At 41.5% G+C, this 24,817-nt stretch overlaps 1 protein-coding gene across 1 annotated transcript in view; it reads right to left on the bottom strand.

Annotated features, from left to right (window-relative positions):
- PALM3 (paralemmin 3) overlaps positions 1-24,817 on the bottom strand; it is a 42,254-nt gene that overhangs the window by 8,746 nt on the left and 8,691 nt on the right. The window contains 3 exon segments of the mRNA XM_029286463.1: positions 2,020-2,119; positions 4,724-4,848; positions 5,527-5,607. Coding sequence (XP_029142296.1) covers positions 2,020-2,119; positions 4,724-4,848; positions 5,527-5,607 — 306 coding nt within the window.

The following is a 24,817-nucleotide window of genomic DNA, read 5'->3' as shown; positions in this document are numbered from 1 at the left end:
TGGGTCAAGTCCAAGGCCGTCATGGAGGCCAAGAACTCCCGAGCCGCCGCCGACGTTTCGCCCGCCGATGGCAGATTAAAGTCCCCCATGACTATAAGTCTGGGGGTCTCAACTGCCACCCCGGCTATCACGTCGGCCAGCTCAGGCAGGGCCGTTGATACATAGCAGGGAGCCAGGTATATAATCAACAGGCCCACTTCAAATTCAGATGTTACCCTCAATCTGGAAATGATTGTGCAAATGCAGATTGTTGTTTTGTCTTTGCATATTCTAGCTGTAACTTAATATAGCTATATTCACACAAAATAATACGGTGGAATTCTGCAGAATCTTGGCTTATTATTCATGAAAAATGTGATAGAACCTTTTGTTCAAATGTTCCTGCTGAGGCCTATTTCCAATAGGAAAACTTCACCACCAGCATGGATTGTTGCTCCCAAAGACAAAAACCAAAGTCCAATTTCAAAGCTTGGCCTCTCTGTCTGTATGAGTTTCCTTTCTGGTGAATGCCTTGCTTCTGATAACATTTTCTGAATGGCAGAAGAATGGAAAGAGAGGCCTCTTGAGCTGAACAGTGCAATCTAAAGCTTCAAATAAGAAATCGGGAGCCTCATTTTAAAAGGGGGACAAGACCTGAATTAAAGCTGGACTTGATTTGATTTGTAAGATTGAGTATAATAACAATGAAATTAGATAAATGTATCAAATAATATAGAAAGCTAAACATGGTCTCAACCCTTCTTAGAACTTGGATGGGGAAAAATCAGAAAAATGCAAGACTGTAGGGTCGATTGAGAACCTACATAAAAAAACAGCACATGGATAAAGGCAGCTTTATTTTTTTGCTACAATGACTTCTAATGTGAATTAAAACTTCCTACTGGACAATAATTTTTGGAGGATCACCACCACATGCTTGCAAACTTTTGAGGCTGCTTATATCTATAGTGACACAAGTCATAACTGTATGATTAGATGTTTACAATATTCCACTATTGAATGGTACTAGCTGCTGTTGACATGTTGCAACTATCTTGGGTGAGGGGTTGGACTACTAGATGACCTACAAGGTCCCTTCCAACTCTATAATTCTAATTCTAATTCTAATCTTCTAGGCCTTGCACTAATTAGCAAAGATTTCCAGGGGCAATTCAACATGCTAGTTTTGAATTATAGGTTCTAGGTCAGGGGTGTCAAACTCAATTTCACTGAGGGCTGCATCAGCATTGTGGTTGCCCTGGTGGGGTGGCGTGTGTGTGTGGTCAGAGTGGGTGCAGCCTACTGGGTGGGCGTGGATGGAGTGGGTGTGGGTACTGTGTGGACATGGCCAGTTCTACATTATTTGCATCAAGGGTGCCTATGGGGGCCTGGGCAGGAGTGGGACAGATCTGAGGGTCTCTGGCAGAAGGGGGTGGGACTGGGGCAAGTGCCAAGGCATGGTCCACCGGGGCAAGTGCCAAGATGGCCACCACAAAATTGTACATTGCCTCCCGGCTGGCCTGGGCCAGGGCCAAGGCAGCAGGGGCCGTTCCCTCACTGTTTCCAGGATGGCTTCGCGGGCCACATGAAACCACTTCGCGGGCCGCATCCAGCCCCCGGGCCTTGTGTTTGACATGTCTGTACTAGGTATTTTCAGAACCTCCCACTCCAAGAAGAATTGGTCAGTCTCTTCAGAGAACCTCAGTTTCATGAAGTGATAGGGACGAAAGCCAGAAAGCACTGTTAACAGTCTTATAACTGATAAGCATTGATGCTTATTCTCTGGAACAGATTTCCATTAGAAGCTAAACTGGCTCCTTGGGAATGGCCTTCTGAAAATAGTGATACACTTCCAGAGCATCTTTAGCGAATACTGTATGCCATTTGGTATTAGTCACCTGTTTAATCTGACATGTCTTTTTGTCTGATTTATTAAAATGTATTGCATCTTTCACCATGGATGTTTTACTCTGTTTCTCTTTCATCATGCGCTGCTGTGAGGCTACAAGATTTGGCAGCAAACAAATTAATAATAAATACCTTCACAATGCCATCCAATGGCTTCACCTCCTTCAAAGACTGCTGCTGCCATCCTTGGGGAAGATCCAAATTATCTAGGTGCTGCATTTGAGACTGAAGACTTCAGAGAGAGAAAGAATGAGATATTAGAGAAAATGCTTGGGGGCCTTTGCAGAACATAGGGGAACACAAGAGAAACATTCCCTTAAAGCACATTGGTACTGAGATCCAAGTTCTAAATCCAAGTTCTACATAAATCCCAGAATTTTCCAGCCAGCATATACATATAGTGCCTGGGGAATTCTGGAAGCTGAAGTCCACACGTCTCAAGGTTGCCAAGATTGAGAAAACTGTTCTAGATACTGCTGCATACCCAGCATTCCCAGGCTGCAAGAGCACTGGTGAACTGAATTCAACAGCATCTAAATAAGCGTTTCTCAACCTTGGCCACTTGAAGACATCTGGACTTCAACTCCCAGAATTCCCCAGCCAGCTAAATCCTATTATAAATAAATAAATAAATAAATAAATAAATCCTATTATAAATCCTATTAGCAAAGAGAAGACTCTTTTAGCAGGAAATTGATGGACTTGGGCACCATAATACATGCTTTGATACCTTCTAGAGCAGATTACTATAAATGTTCAACTCAATGCCTATTTCTGATGTGTTCCTGAAATACATGAACCAAATTAGAACAGGTTGGTTTCTGGAAAACAGTCAACAGTAAGCTTGATATTGTGAGGAAGCCAGAAGGGTCCATTTCTTATAATTTGCCTTTCTCCACAAAGTGAAAGAAAGATTTTATTTGCAAACCTCACCCAGATTAATTTTTAGAGAGGAGATTCCAGCTATAGAATAAAAGAATCTGGAGAACCTGTGGTTCTTCAGATGTTACTGAACTCAAAATTCCCAGATCTAGAAGGCCAGACATTTACCACCACATAGAATTTTAAAGATTCAAACCAGCCTGCTCAATTCTTTTGTAATACAAAACTTTTGACATAAAAATCTGCAAGCTGCCAAGACAGCTACCGATTGGATGTAATTTATTACCTCAATATAGAAGACAATTCAATTATTATTTATTGATTTGGTATTTTTGTTTTATTTTATAGTCTTATTCTATTTATAATCTCCACTGGAAAGCTCCTTGGCTTCATAGAGGGGCAAAAATATTAAAATAAATGTGTCTCATTGGTTAAGTAGATTTCAAGTTTCATTCCCTTTGAGAAACAATTCACTCAGCTGTCTTTTATACTGCGAGTTGAACACTACTTACTTTCTTGGGCAATTGTTGAGTAGTTGTTTAAGGTGCGTGCATGTGGGATGACTGTGTTACATTTATAATGGGATTTATGTATGTTCCTTTATGGCTTCCCACACACCTCTCAAAAGGTAGGGTTTATATTATTCCAGTATCTTTGTGGTTCAGCCATGCAGTTTTCTTGGCAGTGGCCCAGAAGTGGATTTCTTCCAGGATGTTTTTCCAACTTCCTAATCTAGTCTAGTCTAGACCACTCTTGGCATTACCTGGTGGTCTCCCATCCAAATACTAACAAGAATCAATGCTGCTTAGCTTTTTCAGGTCAGCTATGGATGTTAGGTGGTTATCTTTGCATTGTCTCAGGAGGCCTACTGAATCATCACTCATTTGAGCATTTCCATCCTCCTTCTCTCCAGTTTCCTCAGGCCAGATAGTGGTTTTAGGCTTCTTGTGTGTTGGCTCCTCCTCCTCCCTACACACTTTTAGTTCAGTTTTGTTTTTAGCCTCTTCCTGAAAGAGAGCTCATAGAAGCAGGAGGGAGACACCAAGTCCCAGCTAAACAGCACTCCCTAGTGTCCCCAGGGGGACGTCTATGTCATCATCAGTCTCTATTTGCAGCTCTACCCAGAACTGCAAAAGGCTGCCAGTGTGGCTCTTTATTTATAAACCAACACCAGAAGAAAAGTCTCTGCCCAGGGTGGCTTACACTTGAAAAATCTGATGTAGAGAAACAAAAGGGGAAGGGGAATGTAGTGAAACAAGTTCAGGCAATTAATGAAGTCGGGAGAAGATGGTAAGTTCCATTCTGTCATTTATGGTTCACGAAGAAAAGCATCCCAAATTCAAAACTTTGGCAGAACCTTCATAAGAGAGAAAACTGTGCAAGCTTTTGAATTCTTTAGAGCTCTTCATCGGGCTGGCAGGTACCGAAGGTATGAGTTAAGAAAAGCAGCAAATGCAGAGTTCTGGAGAAATCAAAGCTTGCCTATTTCTGAGACGCTTCTCCTGAGCTCCCAAAGGGGGACGTGCATTTGGCTACCCTATGACTCTGGCATTGGGGATTGTGGGAAATTCTTCACAAATTGGGGAGGAAATTCAGGAAACAAGTGGTGGACGGCAGAAGTGTTCTGGATAGCAAGCACCGAGGGTAGTGGAAGAATAAAGGGAGCAGGAGACTCTGAGGCAGCTGTGGAAGAAAAGCAGGATGATCTAAGCAGCAACTGAACCTGGCTTCTCCCCAGCTGCTACATCCCCAAAGTGTTGCAGATGGAGGAAATCCCCATAAAGCAGCAAACGATTACCTTTGAATGACGTGTCCCTTACACTTCTCTTGAAACAACCATTCTGCTTTATAAAATGACAGTTTCTTTGGCTGGTTGAAATTATGAGAAGTGCAATCCTTTCCAGTTACTGTATTCCCAAAGCTCCACATCCACCATCACTTAGGACACACCCACCTGGACAGATTTTGTTCTAAGTCTTGGACATGAGACTCTGCCTCCCAAAGAGAAGACATGTGTTCCTTGTCATCAGCAGGCATGGATGTTCCCTCCATCAACCAGCGTTCGCGCAGGGATTTTCTCTTAGAACAGAGACAGAGATTGCATTTAGGGTCTGCTTCATACTGGACATGCACGTGGGCTATCAGGATGCATCAAGACAAATGAGTTCCAGTCTGAAGCCGATGCACATGTACACGTACAGTACATGTATCTACTCCTATGCTTGTTCAGCCACACCCTTATATATGGTCCTATACAAATGACATTTCATGTGAAGCTCTATGGCTTAACAGTAGATGTTGGACACACCCACCAGTGCAGATACTCAGTTCCATAATGCATACATTCTCTCCCCCCCCCCAAAACCACACACGTATATAAGCTTGTTCTGGGAAGAAACTGGAGCTAGCTCCTGAAGGAGAGATACGATATAAAACTAACAAATAAACTGGCTCAAGGCAGAGCACCAGAAGACTGTCAAACAAAAATGAATACGGTGCAAACCCAGTCAGCCTTCTGGAATTGCCTAGATGTACCTAGCCCCAAAGATTCGGTATTACCCACAGCAGGGTGCATCACAGCCTCTTCCTTCCCTTCAGTTTGGTGTGGGGGGAATCGGCTGTCGCTTACAAGTACCTTCTTTCCTCTTTCAGTGCTGCTCCCCACTCCCACACCCATATTTTGGCTTCTGATCCTCGCACAGCCATCTCCACCTCTCGGTGGTCCATCCATTCCTGTATCCTTTTCGTGGGTGGTACCTTGAGGCGTTGGACTCGCAGTCTCTCTTCCTCCAGTTCCCGCCGGGTGGCTAGGATGCGCTCCTGCAGCCTCCGCCGCTCCTGCAGCAAAGCAAAAAGACAGGGGGTGGGTGGGCGGAGGGGGAGGCGGAGAGAAGCGAGGCGAGACAGGAGCCGCCCTGCAAAAGGGCGGACAAAGGGCCCGCCGCGGAGGGAGGCAGGGCGGGACCGAGCCCACGTGGGTGACCGGCAGACCCGGCTGTTGGTTTGCCTGACCGACCACGCTGCCGTGGATTAATCCCAGAGAATCAGCCTCGCTTAAAACGAGACTTTTCCTGTTTATCTCCCCGGCGCCTTTTCTCCCCCTGCACTTGACTGTAGTCCCGCCTGCAGCGCTTGATCGAGCCTTTCTGCGTTCCCCCGGCTGGCTTGGGTACTCCCGGTCTCCACAGGCTTCCAAAACTGCCCAGCCGCTCAATTCACGCACTCTGAATGACTCTGAAACGCTTGCCCGGTGAAAGCATCAAGGGGAGCGGGAGAGACTGCCGCACCCCCTCGCCCTACCAGCGGCAATTTTGATTTCGTTTTCTCAGAAACCCCAAACGCCATGGGAACAGAGAGCGCGCGCTTCTTTTTAGAGGAAGCCAAGAAAGCAGCTTTGATCTCAACAAATGTATTAGCATAGATTTCTTATGAAGGATTTTTTGGGTGTCTTCTATTTTATTTCTATGCACTTAAGGAATTCGTAATGGGTGATTTGTACACAATTTAACTAAATACATACTCTGATTTACAATATTAACAGTAAAACGATACCAAGTTTTAAACTATCAGAAAGCAATGTAACAGAAATCAAAGTATTTAAAATTTTCAGAATTAAAATTTAAAATGACAAAGTAATATTGCATGTTAAGTACTGTATCTTTATACAGTTACTGGATGATTAGCCTTTCCAGGTAACAGGAAGTATTTTTTTAATCTAGTTAGGAGTGGGAATCCTTGGGAGGGCTATTTCAGGGCTAGGGTGCAGCTACCCAGAAGGCACCATTCCTGGAGTTTTGTTTTAATTGTTGGAAAAATGATTCTATAACAGGAAGCAAAGGCTCAGCGGCGGGATGGTTAAGAGAGTCAGGAGGAGATGGTATTTCCCTGCAACTTGAGATCAAAAGTTGTTGTGTGATGGGTGATATTGACCTTTCTGTCTGGAACATCTAACTATTGAGGATGGGGCTCTTTCTTTTCACTGGCAATGTCTTCCTGGGAAATGAAGGATCCTCCCCCTCTTGCTACCTGAGATCAGTCACTTAATGTCATAGATTTCATGTGGAACTATGGATATACAGAAATTTCCACCTTGGATAAAAAGGAAAAAACATCTGCCTGCCATGTTGGATTTGGAGAACAGAAAAGAGACATATCTGATCCCTAATAAACAACCCATCAGTGCTTCTTGAAATTGCACCAAGTCACTGAGGAAAGATTCTTTTAATAAGAACTTGATCAGGAGGAGACATGTCTATGATCCCTCATCACAAATGCAGGAAGGAGGTGGTGTGGTTTGGTTTGCCTTGGGCTGCCCTTATTTTGGGTTGTACTTGCTAACAGGTGAAATGGAACTCTTATCTGCACTGGTGTTGGATAAATGCAAATAAAGACTGATATTGACTGGAGTTTAATTGGTGCCAGTGAGTACCAGGAAATGATTTCTATTTGGGTATGTATTGTCTGGTGGCTCTGCTTTCTGTGTGTAAAAGAGTACTTGCTGCTTACAAAGTCTGTGTGTGTACCAGACACCTTGCTGCAGACATATGGCCATTGATGTGTCTGTTACTGATTGCATATTCTAGGCTCCTGGGTCTTCATAGTGCACAGGCTGTTTCACAGCTTTTTTTCCCTCCTGCACTCTGCTCTGGCCAGATCAGGAAAATCTGTCCAGATTTGATTCCTGTATAGAAGCATTAACTTAAAATTCATACAACAATAAATATTTGCTACACTCTCTGGAATGCAGCAAGCATGTCAAGCTCATTATCAGGATGTGTGTGTGCATGAGACTCCACACAAGGGTAGCTGGGCTGCAGCTCCGGAAATAACCCCAACCCAATCTTTGCCTCTCCAAGTCTGGGCAAGACTCCAAAGTTCTCTCTCTTTCTGTTTGGTTCAGGTTGAAGCTATTGTCTGATGAATTATTCATTTGTTTGAAGAGAGGATAAGCCAAAGAAAGAGACTCAGGTTACCCCAGGTTTCCCATGGAGCAGGGCAAACAGCCCATATTTAGCACAAAACCAAAGCCACTGGGCATAAAGTCAAAGATTGTAAGTGGAGAATATCTGGCACCTAGGTCCCTTCTATTTGGGACATTCCTGTCATTTATTTTAGCCATTCCTTGGACAAATCAGTAAGTCTGGCAACTTTTCCCAGCAAAAATAAGATTTAATGAAATCTGGAGAGCAGCCCTTATTCTCAAGGGGGATATCCCTCCAGCCTCTCCCCATGGAAGGAGACTCTCAGAAATTTCACCCCCAGCAAGGCAACTTTCTAATGAATGGAAGGAATTATATGGTTGCTCCAATTTCTTCAGCTTTGTAAACAGCCACTGGCACAGTGGGAATTGAGAATTGTAGTTAATGCACTATTTCAGTAACCCTTAAATTAATCCAGATGCACTGCTATTGTTGTCCTTTTAATCTAAGACAGAAATTAGGCCTATAAATGGTGCTATAGTTTGCTTAATCATAGTTTTCTGATCAATCCGGAATATGATGAATTTACAAAATATATTAAGCTACAATACAGTTTACAAAACATGGCTGGGTGTGTGATCTATTCATGCCCATTTTGCCTCATTGCACTGCCCACCCCTCAAAAAAAAAACATTAAAAATGGTTCTTAACCTCGAAGAGTTCCCCACTAGGCCGTTTTGATGGGAAAAAATCTCCAGCTTCCTTTCCTTGCTTATAATGAAACATCTTCATTCTGCTTTCTGATGTCCAAAAAGAGCCTTCTTTGTTGTTTTATCTGTGTTAAATTCAAAACTGTAGGCTCGCCTTTGCAAATGCTATTTCATACTCAGGAAAGCACCATGTCACATGAATTAAAAAAATAAGCATTTAATAACAATATTATTGTAATACTACTCCTCCCTTTTATAATTTCCCACATTCTAGTGAACTAGGGAAAAATTAGGGAGCATGTGTTGGATTTTGTTTTTGTTTTGCATGTAATCATTCTTAGAGCATTACCACCACATCTGGTGGCATTGCCTTGCATGCTTGGCCAGAAAAGAAAAAGGAATAAATGCTGGCCCTATGTCTCATAACAGTGACATTGAGGGACATAGGAATTATCTATTATTAAAGAATACAGCAAACTTCGGGAGGAGGGAGAGGGAACACCTGCAGTACCATAAATCTAGGAAAAGTCTGGTTGAGTAAAAGCAATACTGTAAGTGACTAGTTCGTGCAGATTTTTTTGGTTACTTTTCCATGAACCTGGGGACTGCTCCAATTCAAAAGGAGTGCTCTGCTTCCTGCTTTTGAAGTTTAAACTATAGTTACATATCTACTAGTAACTAAAATAAAAGATAAAAATATATCAAAAGGTTATATATAATTTGGGGAACTGCTTTTGAAAAAGTAAGTTCTCTGTTGTTCAGACACCTGCTGTTGCCTCTTTGTAGTTAAACTTCTGTGGATGAAGCATACACACAAAAATGTCTTTTCCTCATGGAGGAATTAAAGTCCTGTCTAGCAGTCTCTAAGTTGGCAGTATTGCATCACTGGTGATCCCTACCCAGCTCCAAGCACAATGCTATCAAATGACATCATACTCATTTATGGTGTACAGGGTACATGCAATACAAAAAATTGAATTTCTTTCAGCTTGGCTTCCTTCCCCTCCCACTGAATATCAGAGCCAATGGGAAAACATCTACCAATTGCTCACCTTAATGTGGGATGGAGTGAGGAAGAGTTTTAACAGAAGGTTTATCCATGTTCTGGCTCTGCACAATGTTTTTTTTTCATAAATGCACTCAAAGGGAGGCCAACTGTTAGCTGGATTTGGATTTAGCATTCTTCTAGGATAACTTTGTTTTAGGATAGCACTAAAGGAGACAGGCTATTCTAGCAAAAGACTAAATAAATTATATCATCTGACAGTTGGCTCCTTTTGAACATAGGATTAATATTATTCCACAAGTAGCCCAAACAACACCCAGCAGGAATGGAGAGGCTTGTGCAGTGATGCACCAGAGAGATAGTTGTTCCTCTCCTTCCCTAATGTGCAGCCCTACCCCATACTCAGTGGCTGCTCGGCCTAATCCAGATTTCCAGACTGCAGATTGATTTGAAGAACCTGGTATAAAAGAACCAAACTACAGGTGGTCCTCAATTACGAGCCTAATTGAGCTCAAAATTTCTGTTGCTAAGTGAGACATTTGTTAAATGAGTTTTGCCCTATTTTACAAGTTTTCTTGCCACATTTCTTAAGTGAATCCCAGCAGTTTTTAAGTGAGTAACATGGTTGTTAAGTGAATCTGGCTTCCCCCATTGAGTTTGCTTGTCAGAATGTCACCAAAGGTGATCACATGACCCCAGGACATGGCAACTGTCATAAATATGAGTCAGTTGCCACATGCCTGAATTTTGATCATGTGATCATGGGGATGGCTGCAACAGTCATAAGTATGAAAAATGGTCATGAGTTACTTTTTCCAGTGCCTTTGTAACTTTGAATGATCGCTAAATGAACTGTTGTTAAGTCGAGGACTACCTGTATTCTGTTGCCCAACTCATAAGAAGATGTGGGGAAGCAGGGACCACCCCGTACCTGGTTCAATTGATCAAGGAAGTTAGGAGTCATCTGACAATGACCACATGGTTGGTGAAGCACATTAGATACCCCTGATTAAACTACTGCAACTTGCTGCCTGTTTAAAGAGGGAAAACACTAATACTGTCATAGCTAAGGACAACTTTCAGCTACCCCAGTTATGGGCTGGGGATGAGAAGAGACATGGCAGGAGAAAAACAGTGGTTAGGTGCAAGTGGAGAAAGGCTCCAAAACTGCCATCCAATCAGCAAACCCTGCTAGAATCACATGCCATCAACATTTTCTCCCTCTGCTCGGTGCAGGATTCTTATCTTTACTTTGTTATTCAACAGAAGATTACATATCTGGCAACACTCGGGGTGAATGGCATGATGACCTTAATGAGCCTCCCAGAGACTTGATATTTATCATAAATCAGCCTTTAATTTATGTCTGTTCCAAACTAAAACTACATAATAATATGGGCTGCAGGAACATAATATAAATTGCATGAGCTTAAGATTCATGCCCCATCTCTCTGTGGCCAAGCTGGACCCACAAGAACCACACACAAATGAATCAAGCTACTATGTCTACAGGCTCCGTGCTTTGAAAATAGTGATCTGACCAAGTGGGACTGCCACACTTTTTCTTAGTTCCCATTTTGGGATGGTGGGTGAGAGGGAGTTCCCACGGGTGCAGCAGCAGAACCTTGGTTGAAAACTTGGAGCATCCTTTCCACAGGGGAGAATGGGAAAACAAGCTTACCGTAATAGCATGCAGGCGCTGTGCAAATAAGGAGCTTTCTGCCATTTTCCTTCTGAAAGAGAAAAAGAGCCTTTTGGGATATGTCCAGAGGACACTGGTTGCCATTATACACCATCTCATTCTCTTTCCTCCCCCAACTCCCATCTCAGGTTCTTACATGCTCTGTTCCAGACATGTCAAACACAAGGCCCGGGGACCGGATGCGGCCCGCAAAGTGGTTTCATGTGGCCCGTGAAGTCATCCTGGAAACAGTGAGGGAACGGCCCCTGCTGCCTTGGCCCTGGCCCAGGCTGGCCGGGAGCCAATGTACAATTTTGTGGTGGCCATCTATGCTGAAACACATTCAGTCTTAGCTCCACAAGGCCGTCTAGAAACAGTGAGGAACCAGCCCCTGCTGTGTCGGCCCCGCCCCCTGGGTCCATGCTGGGGAGGTGTCACCCTTTGTGAGGAATGAAGAAATGGACCATGCCTTGGCGCTTGCCCCGGTCCCACCCCCTTCTGCCAGAGACCCTCAGATCTGTCCCACTCCTGCCCAGGCCCCCACAGGCACCCTTGATGGGAACGATGTAGAGCTGGCCACACCCACCCAGTAGGCCACACCCACTCCATCCATGCCCACCCAGTAGGCTGCACCCACCCTGGCCACACACCCCCGCCCCCCCGAGGTCAACCGCAATGCTGATGCGGCCCTCAATGAAATTGAGTTTGACACCCCTGCTCTATTCCCTGCACTCTGGTAGACTCTTCTCAGGCATGGTAGGACAGTTGGCTTACAGACAGATTCCTCTCTTCTAACTTGTTCTATCACCTGACCCACCACTGTAGCCTTTTTGAAATGGAGAAGCAGCATCCTTCCTATACAGAAGGCATTCCAACAGGGCTCAGCTTAAAGAGGTAAAATATAAATGTCAAATTTTAAAGAGAAAGAGAAAGCACATCCCCAAGGGCGTCATACGTGTACCACATAGGCAGATACTAAAGGCTCCACCAGTGGTGGAATGGTCAATCATGTGCTGAGAATACTGCATAAATCATCAACTTTCTGCTGGTCTTCAGGCATCCCTTTTCAGACCACTATTGTCACATATAAAAACACTGCAGTGCAAAACTCTACAAATGTGGTAAACCGGAAGTGGGGAGCACACAGTTTATGTGGCATACATTATCCTCAGTTCAGAATGCCCCGTCCCTGGGTTTGCACTGACAAATTACAGAAATATGATTTTCAGTAATTATTCTGGAAAATTATAATAGTTTGTCAGTTTGTCATCTGCTTCACTTGGAGGCAAGGGATTGATTGACAGATACTTGAGAGAATGAACTCTTTCTGTCCCATGCCCCTTTATTCCTTTTTAATGCAGTTCCACATTTTTGCATTAATAAAATGCCTGCTTGTGGATAGATGGTAGGAATGAACAATTTGCATTTCTAATGGTATGATTATCTGGGTTTATCTAATAGTGTTTTGCAATTATACAAATATAGTGAAGACTGAAACCTCTTGTGTGGAAAAAAATGGTATTTGGGCACAGTGCCCAATCTTACAATACAATACGAGCTGTCTGCCATATACAATTGGTACAGAACTATTAGGACCAGCAGTTGAAACCCCACCATGTCTGCCAGAGTCAGAAAGTAGATAATCACTAGCTAGGCATGCAGGAGGAAATGAAGCAAGATAGCCATGGGTGGCATATAAATATATTTCAGCCAATTAGCTGGCACAGGAAGTCTGAAAGATATTTTCAATTTCATTACAACTTTCATGTTTGCAAATCCTTCCTGTTTTAGCACCTTCTATTTAGTATAGTAAGGAGATGAATGATTATCCTTTTATAAGTCTCACTTATATATAGATATATAAACAGAGACTATTCCAGGGTATTTAAAATAATAATTTGTTACTTGTAATTAATTGTAATTAACAGGAATTAATAAAACAGGCAAAACCTGGAAGCTGGAAACAAGATGTGTTGAATAAAGGGGTATGAGTCCTTTAGAATCTGAATAGTACTTTTCTTCTATGTAGAATAGAGCAATTTTGCAAGTATATATTATTTATCATAGTTGTAACCATAACAAAACAAATTAAATCTAAAGAAAACATGGGAGGATAATACCCACTAGATTGCACCTACTTGACAAATACTGAATTCTCCATATAATGAGTAAAAGGTGCCAATGTCTCTTCCCAAAACATCAAAAGTAGAAGTAATCTTGTTTTTTATAAAGAAGCAGTTTGCTCAGAGTAAGGAAGGCTAGATTTTGAAGATCCTGAAATTAGATAAATTTCCACTGGCTTTCAACCCACTGGATGATGAATAAAGTTCAGGAACCATACATTGGATCCAGACAGACGTGAATAGGATAGATGAAGAGGCCTAAAAGAGCTCCAGAAGCTACTGAGTCATGTAGGGTGGGTAACGCAAGATAATCATAGAATCATAGAGCTAGAAGGGAGCTCAGAGGTCTTCTAGCCCAACCCTCTGCTTAAAGCAGGAGTCTTATGCCAACTCAGTCAAATGGAACTAACTGAACATTTCATATGTCAGTTTTATCAACATACGATCAGTTTATCTCAGCCTCCAGATTTTTGGAACCACAACTTCCCTTCTGTCTCTGAATACTGACAGTCCTTCCATGAGGCTGAAGATGATGAAAATGAGTGTTGAGGCCTATGTGGTTTGCTCCAACTGCCTATCGGCAAACCACACCCCCCCCACAGGACTAGCCATCTTCTCACCTACCAGAAGGGAGGCTGGTAGGCATAATGCAAAATGAGAGCAATCATTGATCAATCCATGAGATTATTCACCCACCATGGATGGGATCTAACTAGAATGGTCAAGGGAAGCCAGATCCCCGAGTCAGCCTTTTATTTCTTTCAGTCTCATAAACTGGCTTCTGCTAAATCACTAAATGCATAAACAGTAAAATATGTCTCCTGTATGCCAGATTTTTTTTTTTACTAAATAGTTGCAGATGCTAGCTGATGATTGACTAAATCATTTCTGAGTACCTACTGGCAGGTTTTGTAAACTGTTAATTACTGAGAAATCCTCAATAGCTCGGAATCCTTGTAATTAGTTCTATTTATATGGTGGGGAAAGCCCAGAAGGCATAGAGCAGAAAATAACTTCTCCCTCACAAGTGTCTAAAGAATTGGGAGGTGGAATCCTCCAGCCGCAGAGTGGAAAGCCTGAGTGGTATTAAGCGACTGCAACCGAGAGACAATCAGGCACAGGTGTGAATTGAGCGACTCTCTGGTACAACTGCTCTCTACACACAGCCTATGTCTACTCTGTGCAGATACATATTCAGAAATGTAGTTAATATTTATAAATATAACCAAATATAGAGAAACACATACTATATAAAAACAAATTAATCTCTCCCAAAGGGCATTTTCTATGCAATAAGAAGCACATATACCAAAAGGAAGAACAAGAGTCTTAGACCAGAACATCTTGCAAAGAGATGCTTCTTATGGAGACCAGAGATCCACATGCAAATATAGGCAGATGTTGCTCATGGAAACTCTCTGCCCCTGGGCTCGCTCATTCTAGATCCAGGGTGTTTTTTGAGGGCTCAGCCTTCAATCCTGAGAGACCTGATCCTCTGATCCTCTGGGTGTCAACCCATTGAAAAGAATGCTGAAAAACTATTGATAGAAGTAAATCTTCATCCTGGTTCATCCAAGCCGGGAATAAATAAGCAAACATGGCAACTGCTTTGGGAAGAAGGTTACAGTTTATTGCAGAAGAAAGATGGTCCTTGCAAGAAGGAGCAGAGGAGAAGAAAGAGCCTGAGCACATGGGTAGAAGGTTTTTTATACCCCCTCTAGCCCTGTTTGGAATAGTTTCCTGTTCCTGTGGCATGAACTTTGAGGCTATTTCTGAGTGTTTTTCTAGGCCTTGATATCTGTGGTTTAATCCTATTATCATATCCTGCTTCCCAGGTGATGGGGCTAATGACTCCTAGAGTTTGGGTGGAGCATGCAGATTTTCTCTTTGTCTTCTTGATTGTTCTGGCTTCAACTTTCTGATGGTTTTACATCTGCATCTGTATGGGGCTAGGTCTTGCTTGGGGCAGAGAGATTTGGAGCCAAAGTTGGTTTCTGCTTTTTAAAATACTTTTGAGGAAATATATATTTCTGCCCTTTTTAATATTTCCTTCTCTGGGGCTCTGACTTCCCACACTATGGAGCCATGTTGCTTTTTATAATATCAGTATAATATCAGATTGTCTGTTCTTTGGTGGAAGGGAGATCAGCCCTTCTACAAAAGAATATTTGCCTTGCCTGCTTTAACTGACATTCATTAACCTTTCATTTGGCACTTGTGCAAGAGGCCAACTTCTGCTAAAAAGCCCTGCTCTGAAATGGCTACTTTGCCCTTTGGGCTGCCTCCTCCCACAAGGTTAATGTCCCAAACCACCAAAAGTGCTGCTTCAGAGGAAAGGGAGGCTTGTGGTTATTCCAAAGGTTACGTGGGTGAAAAGAACAGCCATTGAGAACAGAAGGTGCTTTCAGACTGCTACTGATGCCAGGCCTCCAAATTAGGATAAAAGTGATTCTACCATCATCTAAGTCGGCAGTCCCAGCAACCAAATACTGTTGGTCCAACCCTACAAGTAATTCAATGGTTGGCTGGATGGTAAAGGTAAAATTGAACCCATTGTTTCCACGTGTAAGACTGTATTCTCAAACTACAGTGAGGGTTATTTTCCATATTAGATTTTTCAGGTAGACACAAAACATTTTTGTACCTAAGAAAGATAGTATACAAACATTGTAAAAAAAAAGACAATTTTAAAATAATTTATGAGTGGATAGTGAAAAAATAAAATTCTTCATAATGGAAAGGGGTGCTTAAAGTACATCAGAGTTCTTTAATATGCCTCTATTACTACTATCACCATTTTATTAAATGATAAGGATTTGCTTTAGTTTAATCTTATTAATTTGTACAGGGACTAGTTGCTTGGGCAAACCAGCAATCAGTAAATCCCACCAGAGTTAAACACTTTGGAGCTTAGTGAAACATTTAAGATCTTCTTGAACTCCCTCACTGAATTCAGTAGGATTCAAGTGGCTAATTCCTGGCTTGATCAAGTCATTTAGACAGCAAAGGAGCTTAAAAAACTATACTCAGCAAGTAGCCCAAGGTGGCCCAGCAGAAATTTGAACCTGATTCAGGTTGATTTGAGTCCAACACCCTGACCATTGCACCACGGCAGTTCTCCGAGATTCACTATTACCATTTTTTCCTGTAATTTATCTGTGTTTCAAATATCTAAAGACAAAACTGGGGTGTGTGTGTGTGTTTCCAGATATTTTGCCAGCTGATCACCTCCTTCAGCTCATCCTAAATTCATAGATATGACTGAAATCACAACATCCATTTCCTTACAACAATGACATGTCATCATATACTTAAACAAACATGGAGGAGAATAGTAATTTGATTGATTAGATTAGATAAATCAAATGACAAATAATGCCCGTGTAAACAAAATAGAATTAACTTGCCTTCTGAAATCAATTAGAGTCCCTCAGGTACTTTAGGAAGCTAACTTTGCAACTTCAGTGAGGCAAAAGAAGTATCTCCAACAGAAATTCACCAGCAGATCTCAAAAGATCAAGACATGGAGGAAGCTCCTGCTCTTGTAAATTAAACAGCAAAAGAAATTAAACCAGCAACTCTCTGTACAGGTACAGAAACTGGAAAAGCAGTCACTGCAACTGACGGAGTAGTAATTATGCACTTTTGACAAAAGGAAGTGGTCAGACACGTAGAGCCCTAGCTGCAGCTTCACAAAATTTTTTGAAAGTACATCTCATTTCATACATTGCAATCTCTGATTCTTCAGGTTATAAAAGCATGATTTTCAGTTGGTCTTGGTGGATGAAATATAGGTTTATAGAGAATCTGGGAACATTAATGAGTTCCCTTAAGTCCCTAACTGCAAACAGTGAGCATTCAAATGTAAGTGGAGTTTTCTGTCCAGGTGACTACTACATTAGTTTCAATGCATCCAAATGACTAAGTATTTAGCTAGGAACCTGGTGACTATATGGACTAATGCCTACCACCTTAATCTATAACTTTTTCAAGAACATTCCAGTGATTTCTTCAGACCCTTATCTGTTGTCTTCCACTTCTTGTTCTTGCCTCAAACTTGCCAAGTTTAATCATTTTTCTAATCCAGCCCCTTGCATCACATGTCCCAAATGTGTGACTTCTAGCTAGCTGATAATCACTTCAAGGAAGAAGTCAGTTTTTATTTGGTTATAAGATGACTTATAAGCAAGTCAAGGAGAAAAAAAGGAGATTAAATTTTTGTTTTAAAAATTCAAATTAATTCAGTGGTATAAGAAATAGGTAGCTTCATCATTCTTCACAGAAAGGGTAATCTAGACCAGAGGTAGGCAACCTTGGCTCTTGTATGACTCGTGGACTTCAACTCCCAGAATTCCTGAGCTCTGGGAGTTGAACTCCACGAGTCATAAAAGAGCCAAGGTTGCTTACCCCTGGTCTCTAGACCATTGACTCTTTTTCTCAATTTCATGGGTTGCCTGTAGAAACTCACATAATCATTGATATCTGTCTGGCTACTCCTGGGAGGATTATATGGTTTTGGCCTGATGCAGCCAGAGATAGTTCTTATATTCTGAACAATTCAATTTGATGAATATGAGGACCTCTATCTGCAGATGCTTACCAAATACTTGAGGGACCGTCTCACCCCACTGGGATTGGCCCGTACCATTCATGCCAGCAGAGGAGGCATGCTGCAGGTACCGTCAGCCCGATCATTCCGGCTAGCGGGGTCCAGGAGGAGGGTCTTCTCTGCTGTTGCTCCTGCCCTCTGGAACATCCTGCCTCCCCCCCCCCCATGTGAAGCTGGCTCCAACCCTCCTATCCTTTCATAAGGGCCCAAAGACTTGGCTCTGCCAGTCGGCTTGGGGTCCCAGTGGGGGAATAGCGCAATAGAGGTGATTGATTGAATAATAACAGATCCCACCTCCCCTCCTCTGCCCCTGCCCTCCTCTTGTGTCTTAGGTGTAACTGTAAGCCACCCAGAGTTACCCTATAATAAGATGGGCAGCCAATAAATTTTACAAACAAACAAACAAATAGTAACAAAGCGAGCAGATTTGAGACATTAGGAATATGCCCCACATGCCGACTGTATCTCTGGCTGGAGGCATTCTGGCATGCTGTATTTTATCAGTTCAATGGAGGCAGTGTTGTAATCTCCAGAGAAGCTACACCCTCTATGCATGGGCTCCATAAAGACGATCCACATGAAAGGATCCTCTACCATGTTCAGAATAAAGACATCCTACAGACAGGTGTCCTCCATCTGGGTACCCTTATATGACAATAGAAAGTGTAATTCACACATTTGGAGAGTGACAGCTTAGGGAACTCTACTATAGAAGAAAATCAACATTTCCTCTTCCTAAAACTTCACAATTATTTCCAAAGTGGGACTATACTCTATCACCTTTCTGATCTGTCAAAAATCACTGTAAAATTTAATAACGATAAACATGTCTGTTGATTTTTTTCAAGGATCCAGGTATTTCATATACACTAAGGCTACTTCCTTTATGTTATGCTGAAACATGGGAATTTTTTCAACAAATTATATAATTAAACATTTGAATAGGTGTCAACCCTTGGAGCTAGACCAGACTAGAACACTAATGCCATGTAGGTCAGTATTCTCTCTCTCTCTCTCTCTCTTGGTAAAGCTATAATAACAGAATCTTGCAAATCTGAATGCATTTCTCCTCTGCTAGCCATTATCTTCATGAGATTTAGGAGAGGCTTGTCGGAAATGATTATTCATGTTATTTTCTTGGCCTGGGCTCAGCTCCTCTTATCTGACCTTTGCCTTGGTATTGGCTTTTCTTCCAATCCTTCAAAGCATTCCCTCTGCTTTCTACAATAAATGGACAGCAAAACCTGCACTGCATGAGAGGGCGCTCCCATGCACTGGAGTCTTTATAACAGCTTTCCTTCATTTGGTATCTTTTAAATATATTGGGACTGTAGCTTTTGAACCCGGAAACTGAGAGTTCCGATCCTGCTTTAGGCATGAAAACCAGCTTGGTGACTTTGGGCCAGTCACCCTCTCTCAGTCCAACCCACCTCACAGGGTTGTTGTGGGGAAAATAGGGGGAAGGACTATATGTATGTTAGCCACCTAGAGTCATTTAAAAAAAAAAGGCAGGATAAACAATCTAAAATAAATAAATTGGCCATGCTGGCTGACAATTCTGAGAGTTGCAATTTTACATATCTTGAGGACTTCAGACTGGGAAAGGCTGCTATGTCACACCATTCAGGCACCAATATTAAAATGCTGCTTTTGCCAGCTAAAAAGAAACCAATGGGGAAATTGTTTCAACGAGCTCAAAATAATTCATGGACAGATTTCACTCAGCCAGACAGAATCTGACACAAATTCTAGTGGCTCAACAAGCATCAGAGACTATTAATTATGGCCATGCTATTTGCCACCAATCTAGATAAAGGCCCATTTTGCAGACTGGCGTGTCACTAACAATAGGATGGGCAGATTTCTGATGCTGCTCAAGTGACAGTGCCCGTAGTGATTTTGCATTAGGCAGCCTAGTGTGGAGCTTTCTCTTTGACAGCTTCCATTCATTTTGAATGGATCTGTGTACCAATGTATCCCAGAGGCTTATGCCCTATATTAATTAGCAAAGCCCACAGATAACATTTTAATTGTATGCCATAGATACCGGAGAGTCTTTCTTCAGTCCTGAAGCCAGATGCATCACAGGTGCCAGCTAGGAGTATGAAGTGCTGCTTTTTAACCTTGGCAAATTCAGCTGCATGACTATCTCCAAGCCCTTTTCTGCCAGAGTCCATTGGCATTTTTATACTGCTGCCAAATGGACTCCCTCCTTCCTGCTGTGCTAAGTGGAACCTCTGCTGCATCAACAGCACCAAAGACAGGAAACCACCACAGCTCCCTGATCCATGTCCCAGAGGGGCTCTGGGTGAGGCTTTCCACTGTCATTTAAGGAGGCAGTGGAGTGGAGAAGCACCCCGGAAAGAAGAATGCAGATTGCCAAAGCTTAACCTGTGCTTTCTATATCTTGACTTGGCTTTTGTAAATGGTTGACCCAGGATGCTTCTGAAGGTGAACAGAGTAACAGTTGTTAAACATGCTTCTAATAAGAATGCATTCAGCCTTCACCATCACTCTCTTAAATAGTTAGTTAAAAACCTGGCACTTTATTCCAAAGGTCTGAGAAGTCAAGCTGTGTCCCCAAAAAGTAAAGTTGTAGACAAGTGGGACTTAGAGCATATGATCACATCCACCTAATGCAACACAAACATACTCCATGTGGCATTTTTATGCCTGGTCTTCATGATGGTCCTTTCATGTCATCCTCACCCACAACTGAGGCAGCTTAAATTAGTGTTTTGGTTGCTCCAATTTTGTTTTCCTTTTCCCAATACAATTTTTTGTCATAGACCTTTGGCTTGGGCTGTAGGAAAGAATGGACATCTAATTTCCACAGGAGCATTTGCCTGCAAATTGTCTGACCAACAGTTTCTGAAGCACTTGACACATTTTATACATGCTTCTTAAAAATATGGCCTTAGTAGATGTGCTCACTCCAGTGAGATTACTATATGCACAAGGATGGAAAAATACTGAAATATCCACAGTGTAGTAATGGATTGTGAAGACGGTGGAATTAACAGAAATGGCAAAATTTGATCAGGGATTTTACTAATGACTGATAACCTTTTATAGATGTTTTGCTGAAATGGAAAAAACTGATTTATGGATTTGTTGATTAAAGGGCATTAAATATTGGGGAAAGGGAAATAGGATGCACTTTTAAAGTGGGAGGTATGAAGATTTGTTTACTTGTAACTGCTATAAAGGAAGTAAGGAGTTGCTTCATAGAATAGAATAGAATAGAATAGAATAGAATAGAATGGAATGGAATGGAATGGAATGGAATGGAATGGAATGGAATGGAATAGAATAGAATAGAATAGAATAGAATAGAATAGAATAGAATAGAATAGAATAGAATAGAGCTGGAAGGGTCCTCTAGCCCAGCTCCCTGCTCAAGCAGGAGAACCTATACCATCTCAGACAGGTGAATGTCTAGTCTCTTCTTAAAAATCTTCAGTGATGGAGCGCCCACGATTTCTGGGGGTAAGCTGTTCCACTGGTTGATTGTCTTCACTGTCAGGAAGTTTCTCCTTAATTCTTTCATTAGTTTTCAACCATTGTTTCTCGTCCTGCCCTCTAGTGCTTTGGAGAACAACCTGGCTCCCTCTGCCTTGTGGCAGCCTCTCAGATACTGGAACACTGCTATCATGTCTCCCCTATTTCTTCTTTTCTTTAGACTAGCCAAACCTAAGTCCCATAGCAGTTCTTCGTATGTTTTAGTCTCCAGGCCTTTGATCATCTTTGTTGCTCTTCTCTGAATTTTTTCCAAACTCTCAACATCTTTTTTGTGATATGGTGACCAAAATTGGCTGCAGTATTCCAGGTGTGGTCTTACTAGGGTTTTATAAAGCAGTACTAATATTTTGCGTGATCTTGATTCTATGCCTCTGTTTATAGAACCCAGGATTGTATTAGCTTTTTTGGTTGCTGCTGCCCAGTGCTAGCTCATAGTCAAGTGATTGTCCACTAGGACTCCCAGATTCCTTTCACGGTTACTGTTTTTAAGCCAGGTCTCACCCATTCTGTATTTGTACCTTTGGTTTTTCCTGCCTAAATGTAAGACTTTGCTTTTCTCCACATTGAAACTCATTTTGTTGGTTAGGGCCCATTGTTCAGGTTTGTCAAGATCTTTTTGGATCCTGAGTTTGTCTTCTGGGGTGTTGGCTACTCCTGTCAGTTAGGTGTCATCTGCAAATTTAATGAGTTCCCCTTCAATTCACTCATCTAAGTCATTTATGAAGATATTGAAGAGTACTGGGCCTAAGACGGAAACTTGTGGTACCCCACTGCTTACCTCCCTCCATGTGGATGTAGTGCCATTGAGGACTACTCGTTGAGTATGGTTTGTCAGCCAGCTACAGATCCAGTGGTGGGATTCAGCCAGTTCGCACCACTTCGGCAGAACCAGGCCCAGAATGTACTTCCAGAAGCAGCATCCACACAGAGAACCGGTTGTTCACATATTTGAATCACACCACTGTACAGATCCATCTGGTGGTGATGTTGTCTATTTCACCTTTTCCTAGTTTACCAAGGAGTAGGTTGTGGTCTACTTTGTCAAATGCCTTACTGAAATCTAAGTATACTATGTCTACTGTGTTTCGCTGGTCTACTAGTTTAGTCACTTTATCGAAGAATGAGATGAGATTGGTTTGGCATGATCTGTTTTTAACAAACCCGTGCTGGCTGCTAGTTATGACTTCGTTTGCTTCTAGTTGTTGTTCACAGATCTGTTTTTTGATTATCTTTTCTAGGATCTTCCCAGGTATTGATATCAAACTAATTGGTCTGTAGTTTCCTGGGTCTGTTTTTTTCCCTTTCTTGAAGATGCAAACCACATCAGCCCTTTTCCAATCCTCAGGTACTTTCCAGATGCTCCTGGATTTTTGAAAGATGTGTTGCAATGTTTCTGAGATAACATCTGCCAGCTTCTTCAGAACTCTGGGATATAATCTGTCGGGTCCCAGTGATTTATATTCGTCAAGGTTGGATAGGTGTTCTCTTATCATTTTCTTGCTTATTTTAGTTTCTAGTTGTTGTTTTTTTTCCCCTACTTCTTTCCCTTTTTCTTTCTTTCTCATTTTATTTTATAAACATACTTTTATGTTTACCTTTTATATCTGAGAAAAATATTTAATAAAAATTAGTCTTTAAAAATAGCGGCAGACTTGTTTTCTTTTAAGCATCTGGGCTCTGTGCTACAGAGAAGTCATTTTAAACCAGGGAAACACTTTGTATTGCTCTTCTGTAAACCAGCTGCTCTATCCCGGTATTACTGGTGTTGCACAAATGCATGTGTTACAGGTTTTCCAATGCTTCTACCAACAAGGGAGATTGGTAGATAGATTGAGAGCCAACCAGGGCTGGTTGAAAGATGGGCAGCTTTATAAACATTTTAAATAAATAAAAAATAAAATAAAGGTAATCATGTGTGGCTGACTTTTTACTGTTTATGTAAAAAGTTGCATCTTGCTTTCACCAGTCCAGGGCTGTCCACAGTCTGCTCCCTGCTGCTGCTGGCTGTGAGAACAGAACTGGATTCACTGACAGAGGTGCCATTTTGTTGAAACACTAGTCAGGATTGGTGCTCACTTCTTAAGAATCACCCTCCCCTCCTGCATCCCTATTTTAGGCCTGCAACTTCTCAGCTAGGCTACTTGTTGACATGAGTTTCCAAAGTGGGTGTAGCATTCTTTGACTTTTTAAAATATTTTTTTTATTAAAAGTTTTACCAAGAACATAAAACCTAGCACAAACTAATACAAAATAAAAGCAGTAAAAAAGGAGAAAGAAAAAAAACAAAACTGCAGAAAAAATAGAAAAAGGTTTCCAATTCTTTTTGCAGCAAATATAAGTACAATTGTAAAATTGTGCTCTATGATTACAAAAGAAAGCTCACTCTTTTTTATTATTATCCAGGGTTTTTTTAATCATTAAAACTATAAATGCACTTTTCCAATGTTGTGCAAAAAGTCTATAAAGGGTTCCTGTCACCCATAAATATAGATTTTATTTTTTCTCTATCAAAGAGGTTAATTTAGCCATTTCCGCAAGTTCCATCGTCTTCACCAACACTCCTCTGCTCTGTGAGTACTGTTGGGTCTAGCATTATTTTCAGAAGTGCACTAAACTTGTATTCCAAGGTATCCCAATCAAAATTACTGAGAGCTGGCTAACCCCAACCATTCCAAGCACTGCTACACTCACCTCACTCTTCTTTCATTAGGAAGTGGTTGTTTTCCTACTGGTAGGTAAGAATTGGTAGGAAGTGAAACAAAGTCAGATGAATCTACCAATGGCTTTCCTTAATATGTCCTGCATTAAAACTATAAGGACACTACCTCTTACCAGTCTCATTATCATGGCAGAATAGGAATCAGCAACCGAGGCAGCAAATATTTTGCTTGCATGCTTTTCTGTTTGCTCAAGAACTGGTAGATAGCCATTTGATTTGTCATTGCAAGCAAGATAAAGCCCTCAAAGTGATTAAAGGCAGAGTTGGAGTTTACATATTGCAGAGCAAAACATCTTAGGATTTAGATTAGAAGAAGCAAGCTAGTTTTTTTTTTTTTTTAGTTTTTTTTTCAAAAATTTTTTTTTATTATTTTCAACATAAAAGAAAAAGCAATCACAAGTACATCACAATCAAAAAACCCCCTCCCCACCCCCCACCCGGACTTCCCAAACCTAATCCCAGGATACTATTCATCTAAAAGTAACCTTATATTAATATCCCTAACTCCATAAAATATAATTCTACATAAGTAGGTGAAATATATGTATATATATAAAAAGAGAAAAAAATTTTTTATCTAAAAACCTAACCTATATTCCACCATTCTATGCTTATTTTGAATATAAACAATCCATCTTCTCCATATTGATAAAAATTGTTCATTTGAATGATCCTTCAAATAAGCCGAGATCTTTGCCATTTCAGCAAGATGCGAAACCTTCACTCTCCAGTCCTCTATTGTAGGTAAAACTTGACTCT

This window comes from Protobothrops mucrosquamatus, unplaced genomic scaffold (assembly GCF_001527695.2).
Source record: "Protobothrops mucrosquamatus isolate PMUCROS unplaced genomic scaffold, P.Mucros_1.0 scaffold_215, whole genome shotgun sequence".
NCBI lineage: Eukaryota > Metazoa > Chordata > Lepidosauria > Squamata > Viperidae > Protobothrops > Protobothrops mucrosquamatus.
The sequence above is the reverse complement of the archived record's forward strand: the minus strand, read 5'-3'. Positions and strand labels throughout refer to the sequence as shown.